General features: G+C 39.6%; 1 protein-coding gene and 1 long non-coding RNA gene across 12 annotated transcripts in view; one reads left to right on the top strand and one right to left on the bottom strand.

The window, feature by feature from the left end:
- ARNTL2 (aryl hydrocarbon receptor nuclear translocator like 2) overlaps positions 1-17,140 on the bottom strand; it is a 125,169-nt gene that overhangs the window by 45,090 nt on the left and 62,939 nt on the right. For 10 of the 11 annotated variants that reach the window (XM_045466212.1, XM_045466216.1, XM_045466214.1 and 7 more), the window contains 5 exons: positions 16,187-16,344; positions 9,566-9,645; positions 6,564-6,656; positions 4,248-4,362; positions 3,312-3,455 (listed from right to left, as the gene is read on the bottom strand). In XM_045466212.1, the coding sequence (XP_045322168.1) occupies positions 3,312-3,455; positions 4,248-4,362; positions 6,564-6,656; positions 9,566-9,645; positions 16,187-16,344 (590 nt within the window). The remainder of the gene's footprint in view (positions 1-3,311; positions 3,456-4,247; positions 4,363-6,563; positions 6,657-9,565; positions 9,646-16,186; positions 16,345-17,140) is intronic. The other variant, XM_045466219.1, reaches the window with a different exon arrangement.
- LOC123591670 overlaps positions 1-17,140 on the top strand; it is a 111,141-nt gene that overhangs the window by 91,221 nt on the left and 2,780 nt on the right. The gene's annotated exons all lie outside the window — the stretch shown is intronic.

Genomic DNA, 17,140 nt, shown 5'->3' with positions numbered 1-17,140 from the left:
AACAGCTATTTTTCCTAAACTTGAAGGAGTGGTCTTGTGTATGGTCATTCCCTGTGTGGACTCTGTATCTGGCGACTTTGGCTGGTTGGAACTGTAGCTGGTGTCAATGGGGGTCCTAGGGCACTCCATGCTGGGACTGCCCTGGTGGGATGCCAGAGCTAAACTGGGCATGAATTGAGGTGGACTTAGGACCATCTGCACAGAAAGTGCCCCAGTGGGACAGCTCAAGTGGACATAGGCTAGGGAGGTCCCTGGATTCTCCACAAAGAAGGTATTCTGGTAGCACAACTGAAAGAGAAGCGCATACCAGCTAGTGGGTCCTGGAGCTCTCTGCACAGAGGGAATCCTGGCAGGATAGCTGAAACTGAAGTGTAGACATGGGCTGGGGTGATCTCAGGGCTCTCTGCACAGAGGATGCTCAGGCAGGATAGCTGAAGCTGAAGTGGGTGCAAGCCACAGTATGCGATGGTTCAGCATACAAGTTGCTCTAGCAGAGCAAATGATGTGGAGATGGGTATGGACCAGGTGTTCCCAGAGCGCTAGGATGCCCTAGCAAACCGTTTGGAACTGAAGTGATGTGGGCCTGGAGTATTCCAGTGTGCTTTGTACTTGTGTCACCTTGGCAAAGCAGCCGGAGCTGTAGTGAGGTGACCATGGGTGTCCTGTTCTGCACTGTTGTGGAGCTGCCTTAGTGGGACAACTGGGCTGGTGTAGACTAGGGGTCTGGGGCTCAATGAGGCAGAAGGCCAGCTAGGTCACCCAGACCCTGCTCTCATCCATACTATCAAGTTGGAGGAGGAATGTGAACCATAGTGTTCATCAGCCTCTCTGACTTGGAGAGAGTTCCAGTAGCTCCCTGCCATTTGACAAGGTTGTAGGGCTGGTTCCTGTATATTCTAGTTGCACTTTTAAAGTGTGGCTTTTTTGTGTGTCCCAGGGCAGACAAATCTCCTCAGAGTCCCTCAGTACTATTCCTCCCCACTACAGTTCACAGTGTCGGCTAGGGTTTCCCTTTGTTACTGTGCCATTCTGTATGTGGTCTTGTATTGTGCAGAAGCTGTTCAGTCAGCCCTCAGATCTTCTTTAGGAGGAAGTACTCTATAAATAAGCATAGATTTGGTGTGTCTGTGGAGGAGGTGAGTTCAGGGTCTCCCTATGTTGCCATCTTGGACCAGAACCATTAATCTTTAAAACACTTACAAAACCTGATAATTTTAGACTTTACTCAACTTACAACTTGTGTAAAACACCACCGAGATCTCAGTCATGTTAAAGTAGTTGCATTGGCTGCCATGTTTTTCTCTCACATGGATTGCTGTATAGATTAAGGGATTCACTTATGGTTGGATCTACCCAATATGATATTGGTTTACTTCCAGTTAAATCCTAAGGGTAAAATGTACTACAGTCCAGGGTCTACATGGAGCATGACTCCTTGGACCATCCATGCAGAAGGAATATTCTTGCCCTTGGAGACTAGTTCTACATTATATGGCAATGTCAAATATAAGATGAATTGGCTGACTTGGGAAGGAAGGCAGAGAAAACAGGCACCCTGAGGTAATGACAACACCATCTGCTTGCACGGTCCTAAGAGTTTACATGCATTACTTCTAGTAATACTCATAACAGCTCCTAACATTTATCTAGTGTTACTATGCTAGGAACCATGGTAAGCACATCACATGTATTAACTCATTTAATCCTAATAACTACCCTAGGAGGTTCTATAATTTTCTTTTTATAGTTGAAAAGAGTAAGACCCAGAAGGATTTAGTAATTTATCTTAAGTCACAAAGTTAATCACAAGTTAGGATTTAAACCTCAACAGTTTGGTTCCAGAATCAATGCACTTACCTACTCCACAAAACATACAATCCTGTGAATAATCTCGTTTTATAGATAAGGAAACTTGGCTCAGAGGGATTAAGAAACTTGTTCACTACTACAGAGCTAGCAAGTGATAAAGCAAAATTTGATCACAGTCAGCTGGATTCCACAGCCTCTTCATTACCAGGTCAGTTGTGACTTCACCCCCAGGGGGCAACTCTTGCACTCAGAGCCAAAGGCAAGAGGGCAGCAATTGATGGATTAAAACAGTTCCTCTTTTATGACTGCTGATTCATTCCACTTATGTTTCTTTAGAGTGTAACAGACGAGCAGGGGATTTAGGTTTGAGTGTGAGTTTTGCCTAGTTCCCTTTCTGCAAGTTATTGAATCTCTTCAAGTCTCTCTTCTTTGATTCTAAATCAGGGGTAAGAATAGTGTTTTCATGGGAATTAAAACACTTAGCACAGTATCTGATCTGGCACAGAAATATACTTAATAAGTATTTAGTGATTATCATCTTGGGTGGTCACCAAAATAGACTTGACCAAAACTTGTAAATAAATAGAATCTTCCAGCTCTATAGAAATATCCTGAGATTTTTATAAATATCTCTGAGATATTATATATTCTGAGAGAGAGAGAGAGAGAGCTAGAGAGCAGGAGCACAAGTTGGGGAAGGGCAGAGGGAGAGAAAGGGAATCCCAAGCAGGCTCCACAATGTCAGTGCGGGGCCCGATGTGGGGCTTGAACTTAACGAATTGTGAGATCATGACCTGAGCCCAAATCAAGAGTCTGACACTTAACCAACTAAGCTACCCAGGCGCCCCTATATAAATATCCTTTGAAAGGATATGAAAGCAAATCTCACATTAAAATTTGCATAGGAAATCCTATACATAATAGGTTAATATATTCTTAGGCAAAAAAGTGTGAGACATTTTGTAGTCCCTGGAGTTTCTCGGTTAAGTAAAATAGATGAGTGTTAACTCAGTTCAAAATGTAAATAGCACAAACCTATAAAAGAATCAGAAGAAAACAGAACTAGAAATATTTACCAAAGAACTAAAAGAATTGAAACTACCCCTGAAACATCTTAAGAAACTTTCACCAATTAATCAAATCAGGCTCTTGTACTATTACAGTTTTTCTTTAAGGACTTACCTTTTATATTTTAAAAGTAACAATGGTATTTCATAACAAAAGTTTTATTTCAATCTCTTCCCATTTGATTGCCATTTAATTCCAACAGCACCATTAAAAACTTGGGCAATAAAGAAAATATGTAATTACCTGATAAATTTGAAAGATATGATGAGCCAGTCTTAGTAATTCTGGTTAAAAAACAATCTTATTTCCTTTGATGCTTTTGGCCTCAATTATTTGCCTTGACCATATACTTTATTATTTCTGTATAGAAAATTTTTAGGACACTAATTTTATACGCATGCCTTAAATCATTTGACATCTTAAGATGATGATACCTTTTTTCTTTGAGGTGGATAAGCATTCATGCTCTTCTTTGACAGAGATTTTACAACGCCTTATCCGACAAAAAAAGGATCGTCTCAAGCCAGAATACACGTGACTCCTTCCACTGTGGAAATTACTATGAACTTGCAAATCAGCTTTCATAGCAGGAGCGGGCAGGAGAACAGGTGGAAAAGAAAATTTTCATATAGATAAGAAATGTCAAGGGACACATTTCAAATGTGTTGAAAATTGAAAAAGAAAAATGGTTAAAGCAATGGCATCGTTGTACCATAAACCACAAAGTGAAATATACCAAAAAGAGCATTTGTCAAGGAATCATATTTTTATACCTTCTAAACACTTGTAATTTATCTTCCTTTTTTTGCCCTAGGTGTAGAAATAAAAGAAATCTAAAAGAAATGAAATTTTAAAAAATTTTAATGAAAAAAACCCCTTAACTCTAGTAGTAATCAATGGCATAAAGCATCAGTACAGTATAAATAATTGTTTGGCACTAAACATTTTCAGGGAGGTCTTTTCAGAGAAGATAAACAATATTTACACTTCCAAAGTACAGTTAACAAGGTCTTTCAAACTGAGTAAACCTAACCCATATAAGAAAGAGAATTGTTTATCAGCATGTAGCTGAATAATAGAAGCTCCAGCAATTTTTTAAATCCCAAATGATGCTTTCTTATAAAGATTGTATTAGCATATGAAAAATAGTGAATATGAAATAATCACATATTCCCCAAAGCATCTTCATATGAATATGAAGGAATTCTCTAGTTATACTGTTTTTTGGAGCTCTGAGGTTAATGATTGTAAAGTTTACTAAATCTCCTCTTTATAAAACCGTAATTGCCTAATTTTCAAAATATTATATAGTTGTGCTTTTAAGTATCATATTTACATAAAATCACAGGCATACTGAGATAAGCACTTACTTTTGGCATCGATCAGCTTCTCCCTTGGTGAAATATCAGAAGAAAGTTGCTCCTTTACTTTGGCAACATCTTTTGGATGTAAGAAGTCAAATAAGCTTTGTCCAGTCAAGCTAGCCTATTTATAAGGTAGATGTTTGTTTAAAATTAGTACCACAATTTTTCTACATTTCTTCATATAAATGTATGGTAAAAACTGTTAAAGTGGCTTTTTCTTAAGCTCAAAAATACATCTACTGCACTGTGTGACATTAACTTAGTGTTAAAAGCAGGGTGATACTTGTAGATAAAACACATGCACACAAAACCTTATCTGGAAACACACAGATCACAGACACGTAATTGCTAGTGTTCAGTGGACTCTTGTGAACGTCCCCCAATTCACTTGTTACTTCTAAATCTTATTATGATTTAAACTTTTTTTACGTGGTAAAAGTAAAGAGATTGTCATTATAATATAATATGGAAGTCACAGAGAATCTGTAATTTTATGGTGTGACTCAGATTTAAAAAAAAAATCACTATACTATTAAAAAACAGAATTTGGGGTGCCTGGGTGGCTCAGTCAGTTAAGTGTCTGACGCTTTGTTTCAGTTCAGGTCATGATCCGGCCCCTCCTTGGGCTCTGCACTGACAGTGTGCAGTCTACTCAGGATTCTTGCTCTCTCCCCTCTCTCTGATAAATAAACGTTAAAAAAAAAAAAAATCAAACCTGGAATACCTTCCATTTCCCATTCCCCTTCTCCCAATATGTAGAGCATTCCTACTCTATGTTTTTACTTGTATGGTCTCATCATCTAGAATTCATTACTCCTTTCTCTACAAACTCAAAATTCCCTAGCCACTCTAGTCAATTGCCTTTTACTCCCCAGACTCCCTCCTCAACTTGAAATGTCTTCCTTCCCTTGTCTGCTCATCTTAAAGCCTAAGCAGACATTCTACTTTGTATGTGAAGCCTTCCCTGACCCACAGTGATTACCCTTCTTGTGAAATCCTTTATTAGCTAGGTAGATATTATAGAAGGCAGAACAAATGGACCAGCTGATACAATTAGCCTGGTGGCAGTTAGATATCTCATATTTTTAAAACTAGCATTTTATAAATCAATCTACTGTGTCATTGGTTAATAGAAGTTTATACCCATAACTCTTTGCCTCAAAGAAAACCTGGTTTATGAGTCTAAAAAGCTGAGGACCAGACCCCATATGATATTGAGGATTTCAAAGTCCTCCTGAGTAGTCAGTGCCCAGGGGGACTGGATTCCATGTCACTAATTTGGAACTTATGTGCTATCCTGAATTGTTATCTTCACATGTGTGTGTGCGCGTGGTGTTCTCTATCTTCTGTTGGAAAATAATCACGTCTTGCCCTGCTTTTGTCCCTTAGGCAGCTAAAACCAGCTGTATGATTCATTGGGTTCTTACTCCTTCCATAAGTAAGTTCGCAGCACATCTTCTTTTTATCTATGAATCTTGTATCTCTCCAAATTTTCATGTTTGGGGAGAAAATAGGTGAAATTAATGGGAGTTATTTAAGATTAAACCTGTGGTCAATTTGATTTCTATTTTAAAGGAGACCACAGCATGATCTCACGGCGCATGAGATGGAGCCCCACATCAGGCTCTGCACTGACAGCAAGAAGCCTTCTTGGGATTCTCTCTCTCTCTCTCTCTCTCTCTCTCTCTCTCAAAATAAATAAATAAACTTTAAATGAATAAAGGAGACCACAGGTGCTAGTTTATTCACTCTGGTGGATTATTGTTAGTGCTATAGCTTTTGAGTAACTTTTTTATTACTGGCAAATATTATTACTGGCAAGTATTAATTTATTAATTTAAATTAAATGGTGTTCAGGAATGAGGAGGTAAAGAGATTACAAAGCTAGATAAATAAAAGATGTATTTTAGAGTTTGTTGCCAGAGATTAGAGCAAAAGCTAACATGCAATGCATATAACCTAATAATATATAATAATGCTGTCTTTTGGAGCAAACAGAAGGGCAACTAACATTTTTCAGACAGTCTCAAATATGACAGCTATGTCTTTACATCCTAAGAGGCCCATGTAACCACCATTTCCCCTTTTTACTTAAGAGAAAGTTCAGGCTCAGGAAAATTAACTTGCTGGAGGTCAAGAAGTGAACACTCTTGTCAGTAATAAACACTCATACTCTTTCCATCTCTCTTGGAGTTCTTCTAATCAAGCAAACCTCAGCCCCCAGCACAGTGGGAAGACAGGGTTCAGGAAGAGAACCCAGAAATAAGTGTTTGTTCAAAAAAATTTAAACATCAGGCAGAAAATATCCTCAGTTTTGGATACCTGATCATAATTAAGTGTTTTGGAGACTGATTTTGAAACGAAGAGAATTTTTCCTCTTTCACATCCAACCACAAATAGGAAGCCTTCTGCAGTCTAGGATTTAAAAATATAAAAGTAAATATTTTTAAATATCTTCTTTCTTACACACATTCAGAGACTGTGAAATTGCTGTAGCGATAAAACTAAGAGTGGTTGGGGCAGCTGGGTGGCTCAGTTGGTTGAGCATCAGACTCTTGAATTGGTTCAGGTCGTGATCTCACAGTTCACGAGTTTAAGCCCCGCATCAGGCTGTGTGCTGACATAACAGAGCCCGCTTGAGATTCTCCCTCTCTCTTTGCCCCTACCCCGCTCACAATCTCTCTGTGTCTCTCAAACTTAACAAAACAAAACAAAACTAAGAATGTTCATAGAGCTAGTAAAATTAGGAAATTTTCTTAAGATGTAAAAGGATTTGTGAAGAACATCAAATTGAATGAACTCCAATCTAAACTCGTTTTTGACACGGAAAGTTTAGCCATGGAATATATGGTTGAGAGATTTTCTAATACAAAAAACACATATACCAAATTCTATACCGCATACAGAAACTATAAAGATATCAAAACACATCCATAACACTTTCCCGAGGATGTTCTGAGATGAAGGGACTGTGTAGACTAGGGACAAGGAAAAGAGAAGACATCCTACGATAGACATACTTTTTGAATTATGATAAGATGCCGCTCATTTAAAACTAAATTAAAAAAATTCTAATATCAGCTACTCCCACTGAAATCTGCCCAGGACATCCTTTGGGAAGCAACCTATATGGAAATGGATATGTATGGACATAGGATGAGTCTGGCACTCCATTGGACATTTCCTTGATTAATTTCTACTAACTGGAAACAAACATGAAGTGACTAAGGCAGACATATTCTATAAGGGCAGAACCAGTATATATTATGAATGAAAGAAACACCTAAAGATTGGTGAGAAAGCTTCCAAAGCATATTATACATTTTTCTAACTTTAAAAATCTTCATCTTCGGGGCACCTGGGTGGCTCAGTGGGTTAAGAGTCTGACTTCAGCTCAGGTCATGATCTTGCAGTTTGTGGGTTCAAGCCCTGTGTCAGGCTCTGTGCTGACAGCTCAGACCCTGGAGCCTACTTTGGATTCTGTGTCTCCCTCTCGCTCTGCCCCTCCCCTGCTCATGCTCTGTCTCTCTCAAAAATAAATAAACATTGGGGCGCCTGGGTGGCTCAGTCGGTTGAGTGTCCGACTTCGGCTCAGGTCATGATCTCGCGGTCTGTGAGTTCAAGCCCCGCGTCGGGCTCTGTGCTGACAGCTCAGAGCCTGGAGCCTGTTTCAGATTCTGTGTCTCCCTCTCTCTGACCCTCCCCCATTCATGCTCTGTCTCTCTCTGTCTCAAAAATAAACATTAAAAAAAATAAATTAAAAATAAATAAATAAACATTAAAAATTAAAAAAAAAATCTTGATCTTCAAAAAAAAATCCTTTATATTTCTATCAGGAATATCATATTTAAATTCAGCTGTTCAGGGGTGCCTGGGTGGCTCAGTCAGTTACGTGTCTGACTCTTGATTTCAGCTCCGGTCATGAACTCATGGTCATGAGATGGAGCCCTGAGTTGGGCTCTGTACTGGGTGTGGAGCCTGCTTAAAATTCTCTTTCTTCTTCCCTCTGCACCACTCCCCCCCCCCCCCCCAATAAATACATACATACAGCTGCTCAAATAAAAGGGCCTTTTAGGGACGGCTGGGTGGCTCAGTCAGTTGAGCGTCCGACTTGGTTTCAGCTCAGGTCATGTTCTCAGGGTTCGGGAGTTTGAGCCCCACGTCAGGCTCTGCATTTACAATGTAGAGCCTGTTTGGGATTCTCTCTCTCTCTCCCTTTCTCTGCCCCTCCCCTGCTCTCCCTTCCTGTCTCTCAAAATAAATAAGCTTTTAAAAAATTAGAAGAGGGGCACCTCGGTGGCTCAGTTGGTTGAGCGTCCGACTTCAGTTCAGGTCATGATCTTCCGGTTTGTGAGTTCGAGCCCTCCATCGGGCTCTGTGCTGACAGCTCAGAGCCTGGAGCCTGCTTTGGATTCTGTGTCTCCTCCTCTCTCTGCCCCTCCCCTGCTCATACTCTGTCTCTCTCTGTCTCTCAATAATAAACATTAAAAAAAAATTTTTTTTTAATTAAAAGAAAAAAAAGGTTAGAGAGGGAGGGAGCCAAAACATAAGAGACTCTTAAAAACCGAGAACAAACTGAGGGTTGCTGGGGGGGTGGGTAATGGGTATTGAGGAGGGCACCTGTTGGGATGAGCACTGGGTGTTGTATGGAAACCAATTTGACAATACATTTCATATTTAAAAAAAATTAGAAGAAAAAGGGACAAGTGTGTGTGTGTGTGTATATATATATATATATATATATATAAAGAATCTTTCTGTTTAATCATTCTGCGGCTTAAAGGCCAGGAGTCATAGCACAAGATCAAGACACTTATCACCTCCTGGGGGCAGGATAAGCCAATGACATGGCCATATTTTCCATGTCAAATAAACCTCTAGACCAGTGAATCTGAAAACCCATGCATGTGTAATGATGAGAACAGAAATGTCAAAGCATCAACTGATAGCTCATAATAGTAATTGGCTAATGTTCAGAGAACACAATCCTGAAGGAATAGGATATGAAGTAGATGACTTTGAAGGTGGTGGTGACGGGGGAACAGATCCCATGGCATAGGAGGTGAGTGCAGTAGGTGGTGTAAGTTTAGCATTAAAGACAAGCTTTGCTCTGTACATTGGAAAGTACCTACCCCGTCTCTACTTTCATCATCCCACGCTAAGACACGGTTACTTGTGCAACTTATTTTTGTATTAAGGGAAATGTGGTGTGATAGAGAATCCCGTGTGTTTACAACTGGAAGCAAACTGAAGAAAGTCTGTGTCCTACTCAAGCAAAGTAGAAAGGACAAATGCAGCTTAGACAAATAGATCTCTTTACTTACCTTAAGGATTAAGTGTCTGAGCTCATTATCCTGAATGAATGAAGGTCTATAATTATCTCCTGCATAAGAATTAGTCATACCTAAAAATAAATCCAAAAGTTACAGGAAATAGTGTAGAGTTGGAAACGTAGTAAGTGCTCAGTGAACATTAGCACTGTTGTTCCTGCCAATATTGAAAATGGTATTTTCTCTTTTAGCACTTTCTAAGACCTTACTGTGATCATTCTTTCATTATTACTAGATTAAAATGTCCTGCTTTTATGCTGTAAATTCTTAGAACTACTCATTCCCTTATACTTAGATGTGTAGACAGTAGGAGCTGTATTTAAAAAGAGTAATATCTCTCACACTACAACATGCAACAATATTCAAGAATCTAGTTATTTCTATAATTTCTTAGCTTATTAAAACTGATCATGTGAATTACCCCAAAGAGGAAAACTGTGGAATTTTAAACCATTTCTATGGATTCATAAAATTTTCCATATAGCTCTTTAAAAATCATAGGGAGAATTCTGATAATATACAAATATGTATAAAATATAAACGAAATAATGCAAGCCCTAAGCACAGAGTATATTGTATTAAAATAACTGAACAGCTGGCAAAATAAGGAATCAGCAGGTCAAAACCTAGGTCAAAGTTTGAATGAGAGAAGTAAGGGAAGCACCAAATCACATTTGCCCAGAAGGCATCTACCCACCTTGACAGGAGAAAGCCCTTTCTGGCCACAAGGGGGCGCAGGGGACAGTCCACCAAGCCTAGGTGCCCAGTCTCCAGATAACCTCCAGGCAAGGGTGATTCACAGGTAAATCAACTTTCCCTCCCTTTTACTTCTCAACATCCCTAACCCCAAGCCTTCTTCCTGAGGATTGCAAGAAAAGTTGCTTTTCCAAGAGAAAGATGGGTTAATGCCCTGAGAGGGTCCTCCCCTCTACCTTGAGATATTTTAACTACATACTGGTCCTTGGATGGATTTGCAGCTCAAACTCACAAAATACCTAAGTGATGGGGGGTGGAGGGGAAATAAAAAACACCTCATGGTATGATTTGATAACGTTTTCTCAGATTGGTAGCACCCTTATGAGCGTTGCATAAGTAAACGAAAACCTGTCAGGGGTACCTGGGTAGCTCAGTCAGTTGAATGACTGACTCTTAATTTTGGGTCAGGTCATGATCCCGGGGTGATGGGATCGAGCCCCATGTGGGGCTTTGTGCTGAGCATGGAGCCTGATTAAGATTTTCTCTCTCTCTGTCTCTCCTCAGATTTCATGCTCTCTCTCTTAAAAAAAAAAAAAAATCTATTTTTCAGAATCTATCTTCTAGGTAGGCCACCAAGAATTCCGTCAAACGATTTCTTGTTATAATTACTACACAGCAACCTGGTGGGAGGAAGTTGAGAAAGAGCTGAAAGATACAGACTGCGTTCCAGGCCAGGGTACAGCAATACATCAATTTGAGCAAAGCAGTGATATCTGCTTGTCTGGCTTGAAGCAAGGTTGGCAGAGGGATGCTGGGGAAACCCTGTCAGGGTAAATTGGCCAGAATAGGTGAGCCCTGACAGTGAGTGAGGACATGCTCTTGAGAAAATGAGGGGAACAAGGGCAGAGCTAAAGCTAGGGTGAGGTGTGTTAATAAAATGCATGCTGTGACATTCTGTACATGTGCCAATGAGGGATAATGAATTTGGATTCTCAGATTTCTGCTGGCAAAAACCAATGAGGAAACATGATTGCTCACCTTTATTGACAGTGTTCATTAGGTTAAAATGATCAAAATCACAGTAACTATTCCTCCCCCACCTCCTGTTACCAACTCCAACATGAGTAAACACTGTGCTTGTCCTTTATATATATTATTCTTTACTCTTGACAACGACCCTATCAGGTAAGTGCATTGTCCCTGTTATAGATACAGAAGCTGAGGATTAGAATGTTAAATAATGGGAGTAAGTCACACAGCTCTTAAGTCAAAGAGTCAAGATTTGAACCCAGACTGGGACTATATGCATGTACCATTGTACCCTACTGGGCCCCAGTGTTAGGACTGCACACATATAATGCCCACAGTTTCTCTGAAGGCACATGATGAAAAGAAGGGCTACTCTAAGTGTGGTCTGCGGGCCAATGTCAGCAGCAAACTGTGGCAGGTGAGTACAGAAACTAAGAACAAGCATTTAGACCCTTATGGAATTGACACTGTTGTGGATCCCAGCCCTGATCCTTTTTCCAGTAATTAAGTGTATTTCACAATGGATGGGGGTGGATAACACTTGTCCTCCACCCAGCTAATTTGAGAAGCACTGCTGAGAGTATAGTACAAAAAATTACTCGCCATCCTTCTGTCTTTAAAGTAATTACGTAGGGACCCAAATAACACGATCCACCTGCAGCCCTCTGATGATTCCGTGTCTAGGCTTTTGTGGTGCGAGCTGGGAGTATATGCTGGTAAATGCCCTGGAATTCAGACAGACCAGTGGCCTTAAGTCCTCTCACTTGTGGGCAGCACTGACTAAAGGGTATGCTCAGGATGTGCGAGGAGTACTTGATCACCGCACTTCAGCTTAGAAGGGCCCAGGGCAAAAACCTGTGCTCCATGCCACAGAATCTGCTCTGGATTTAGACAGTGTCTCATCCCCACGGAGCTTCTATTGCTGCTCCTGTCACTCATACTTCCACTGTAGCATTTATCACACTAGGTTTTAATGATCTCTGTCAGGGTCTGTTGCTCTTGCTTACCGTGAACCCCTAGAGCATAGAGATCTTGCTTCCTTTTCAAGTTCCCAGCATAGACAGGAAGCTACTTGCTGCCCAGTGCATGATTGTTGAATTAATCGATAGATCTGTGGCTTTTCCCTTAGGTCCTCCTCCCTCAGGGCCTTACAAATGTGAAAAGTGTTGGGTAACTTTAGGGTTGCAATCAAACGACCTCAGTTGAGCCTGCAAATGTTCACTGCCAAAAGACTTAAAGGAAATATTGCATACAACTTATGCAAGATCCAGTTGTGGGTAAAAGAGAATCTTATTTCACAACAGTTATGAAAATGAGACCTCCAGTCACACTCCCAAAAGGAAGCCTGCCAAGCAGTATCCCCACGCTTGTGCCATTCTGCATGGCATTGAAGGGGTCAAGGCTATACGTTCTTTTCCCCACCGCCTGCTCTTCGGATCTGCACACAGTCAGCTGGTTGGAGTGGAGAAGCCACTGTTCTACCACATGTGGAAATCTAAGGAAGGTGATTGAAAGTACCATTTTTTGTTAAAGGGACTTCTTAGGCAGAAAAGAAGGGGCTATAACTAGAACATTATGAAAGAAAAATATTTCACTGGTAAAAACAACTATGTAGTAAAGGTAGTGGATCCACCCCTTATAAAACTAGAATGACAGTTATAAGACAAAGGTAGTAAAATTATATCTATAAAAATCAAAGGATACATGAAATAAGAAAGATGTAAACTGTGACATCATATATATAAAATGTGGAGAGGGGGAGTACAAATATAGTGCTTTTAGAATGTGTTCAAAGTTAACTGACCATCACCTTAATATAGGCTGCTCTATACTAGGATTTTAAATATGAAACTCACGGTCACTACAACCAAAAACCTATAATACATACACAGAAAATAAAGAGAAATAAGTCTAAGCATCACACTAAAGAAAGTCATCAAATCACAAGGGAAGGGACCAGAAGAAGAAGAAAGGAATGGAGAAGAACTACAAAAACAACCTGAAAACAATTTTTAAAATGCCAATATGTACCTATCAATAATTACTTTAAATGTAAATAAACCTAATGTTCCCATCGAAAAACATAGAGTGACTCAATGGGTAACAAAACAAGACCCAACTATATGCTGCCTAGAAGAGACTCACTTCAGAGCTAAAGACACAGACTGAAAATGAAGGAATGGAAAAAGATATTCCATGCAGATGAAAGCAAAAGAAAAGATGGGGTAGCAATACTTATATCACAACAAAATAGACTTCAAAACAAATAACAAGAAACTAAGAAGGCCATTACATAATAATAAAGGGAATGCTCCAACAAGAGGATATAAAAATTGTAAATACCTATGCATCCAACATAGGAGCACCTAAATACACAAGGAAAACATGAACATACATAAAGGGAGAAGTTTTTGTTTGTTTGTTTTTTTGTTTTTTTAATTTTTCAACGTTTATTTATTTTTGGGACAGAGAGAGACAGAGCATGAACGGGGGAGGGGCAGAGAGAGAGGGAGACACAGAATCGGAAACAGGCTCCAGGCTCTGAGCCATCAGCCCAGAGCCTGACGCGGGGCTCGAACTCATGGGCCGCGAGATCGTGACCTGGCTGAAGTCGGACGCTTAACCGACTGCGCCACCCAGGCGCCCCCATAAAGGGAGAAGTTAACAGTAATTCAATAATAGTAGAGGACTTTAACACCCTACTTATATCAACAGATAAATCACCTAGACAGAAAATAACAAAACAGTGGCTTTGAATGACAGAGTACAACAGATGGGCTTAACAGATATACATACACAAAACATCCCATCCAAAATAACAATACAGATTCTTTTCAAGTGCACGTGAAACATTCTCCAGGATAGATCATGTTAGGCCACAAAACAAGTCTCAATAAATTTAAGAAGACTGAAAAAAAAAAAAAAAAAAAGAACCTGAAATCCTATCAAACATCTTTTTTGACTACAACAGTATGAAACTAGAAATCAATTAAAAAAAGAAACCTGGAAAAACACAAATGTGTAGAGGCTAAAAAAACATACTACTAAACAACCAATGGGCCAACAACTCATAGAGGAAAGGAAAAAATACATGGAGATAAATGAAAATGTAAACAATGGTTCAAAATCCCTGAGATGTATCAAAAGTAATTCTAAGAGGTAAGTTTATAGTGATACAGACCCACCTCAAGGAAGAAGAAAAATCTCAATCTAACTTTATACCTAAAGGAGCTAGAAAAAGAACAAACAAAACCCAAAGTTAGTAAAAGGAAGAAAATGATAAAGATCAGAGTGGAAATAAATGAAACACAGACCAAACAAACAAACAAACAAACAATAAACAAACAAAAAAAAAACAACCAGAAAAGATCAATGAAACTAGGAGTTCATTCTTTAAAAAGATAAAATTGTTAAAACTTTGGCCAGATTTATCAAGAAAAAGAATCAAACAAAATCAGAAATGCAAGAGGAGAAGTTATAACCAACACTGCAAAATTGCAAAGGATTAAAAAAGACCGGAACAAAAAAATTCTATGCAAACAAATTAGACAAACTAGAAGAAATGGATACATTTCTAGAAACCTACAATCTTCCAGAAATGAATCAGGAAAAAAGAATCTGAACAATTACCAGCAATGAAATTGAGTCAGTAGTCAAAAAATTCTCAATAAACAAAAGTCCTGGGCCAGATGGCTACATCACTGAATTCTACCAATCATTTAAAGAAGAATTAATATCTACCTTTCTCAAATCATTCCAAAATATAGAAGAGAAAGGGAAACTTCCAAATTCATTCTATGAGGTCAGTGTTACCCTGATTGCAAAACCAGATAAAGACACTACAAAACAAGAAAATTACAGACCAATAGCCCTGAAGAACACAAAAATCCTCAACAACATACTACCAAACCAAATTTAACAATACATTAAAAGCATCATTCACCATGATCAAGTGGGATTTGTTCCAGAGATGCAAGGATGGTTTGGTATCTGCAAATCAATCAAAATATACCATGTTATAAAATGAAAGATAAAAATCATATGATCACCTCAACAGATGCAGGAAAAAGCATTTGGCAAACACAATATTTAGATAAACTCAGCAAAGTGGGTACAGAGGGGACATAACATAATAAATGCTATAAATGACAAACCCAGAGCTAACTTCATCCTTAGTGGTAAAAAGCTGAATGCTTTTCCTCTAAGATCAGGAAGAAGATGAGGATGCTCATTCTTACTGCTTTTATTCACCATAATACTGGAAGTCTTAGCCACAGCAATCAGATAAGAAAAAGAAAGAAGAGGCATCCAAACTGGTGAGGAAGGAGTAGAACTGTCACTATAAGCAGATGACAAAATACTATACAGAGAAAATCCTACAGATTCCACCAAAAAACTATTAGAACTAATAAATGAATTCAGTGAAGTTGCAGGATACAAAATCAATATACAAAAATCCATTGCCCTTCTATACACTAATAACTAGCAGAAGGAGAAATTAATAGAACAATTACATTTAGCATTGCATCAAAAATAATAAAATACCTAGGAATAAATCTGACCAAGGAAGTGGAAGAACTATACTCCGAAAACTGTAAGACATTGATAAAAGACTTGGAAGATGACACAAATGGAAAAATGTACTGTGTGCACTTAAGATAAAGCTTTTAGTGAAACCAAGATTTTCGATATCTAGAGTCGTGTTCTCTCCACATACAGAGTATCAGCAAGTATCAAGATTGATGCCTATAAAAAACTGATGCCTATAAAGCTGAAAGACACATCTGCACAGAATCTCAGTAGCCAATAACAACAGATCGAATGAATCAAGTACCTTGATTACAGGGAGGACTTCACAAATCCAAGCGTGGAAGCCACTTCCAAACTCACCTTTTAAAGATCTCACGTGTTGGACAGCCATTCTTAAAACCGTAAGTTTGTCCAGTCTACGTGCCACGGGATTGCACTGAGGGATCATTGCAGACAGTTCTTCAATCAGGTTATTCATTTTATCTCTCCTCCGCTTTTCAGTTTGACTATGAGCTTCTCTAAGAAGGAAAAGAACCTCCTTTATTTTAACAATGAGCAGACCCACGGTTCCCCCACAGGCACCAGCTGGAGCCAGAGGAGGCCCCCAAGCACACGCGGTCCTAGCTCCCAACTCTGGCCCTGCACTGGCAGTTCAGGGAAGAGGAGGGCGCTGCTGAGCACAGGGACGGTGCTCATTCACGGAGCTTTCACCCCACCAACTACCCCTGCTCCTTCCTCCCTATCTTATTTCTGCAAGCCTTCAAGAATTAAGATGTGTCTGAGAACCACGCGGGTAGTTTTATAACTTCCTGTCTTCAGAGGAAGAGTTGAGTAGCCTTCCATTGCAGCTCACTCCTCCCGGGTATTATCATCAGCATCTTTTTTTTTTTTTTTTTTTTTTTAATGTTTAGTTTTGAGACAGACAGAGACAGAGTAAGGGGAGGGGTGGAAAGAGGGAGACGCAGAATTCCAAGCAGGCTCCAGGCTCTGAACTGTCAGCACAGAACCCTACACGGGGCTCGAACTCATAAGCTGTGTGATCATGACCTGAGCCGAAGTCGGAAGTTTAACCGACTGAGCCACCCAGGAGCCCCGGCAGTTAGCAGCATCTTAAGGTCACTCTCTTCCACAGCTCCTTCCCATGGGGCTACAAGTGTGTGCAAATCTCTCCATCCGGGCGGCGGGGGGAAACAACCTTTTCCCAATTCTAGGTATTTTTTTCCTTGCCATCTTCCCTTCTCAGCCAGCTTGCTGGGAAGAACACCATCTCCACTATGTCTTTCACTTCACAGGCTTTCCATCTATTAAAATCAA

This window comes from Leopardus geoffroyi, chromosome B4 (genome assembly GCF_018350155.1).
Source record: "Leopardus geoffroyi isolate Oge1 chromosome B4, O.geoffroyi_Oge1_pat1.0, whole genome shotgun sequence".
NCBI lineage: Eukaryota > Metazoa > Chordata > Mammalia > Carnivora > Felidae > Leopardus > Leopardus geoffroyi.
This window is presented reverse-complemented; position numbering and strand designations above follow the sequence as displayed.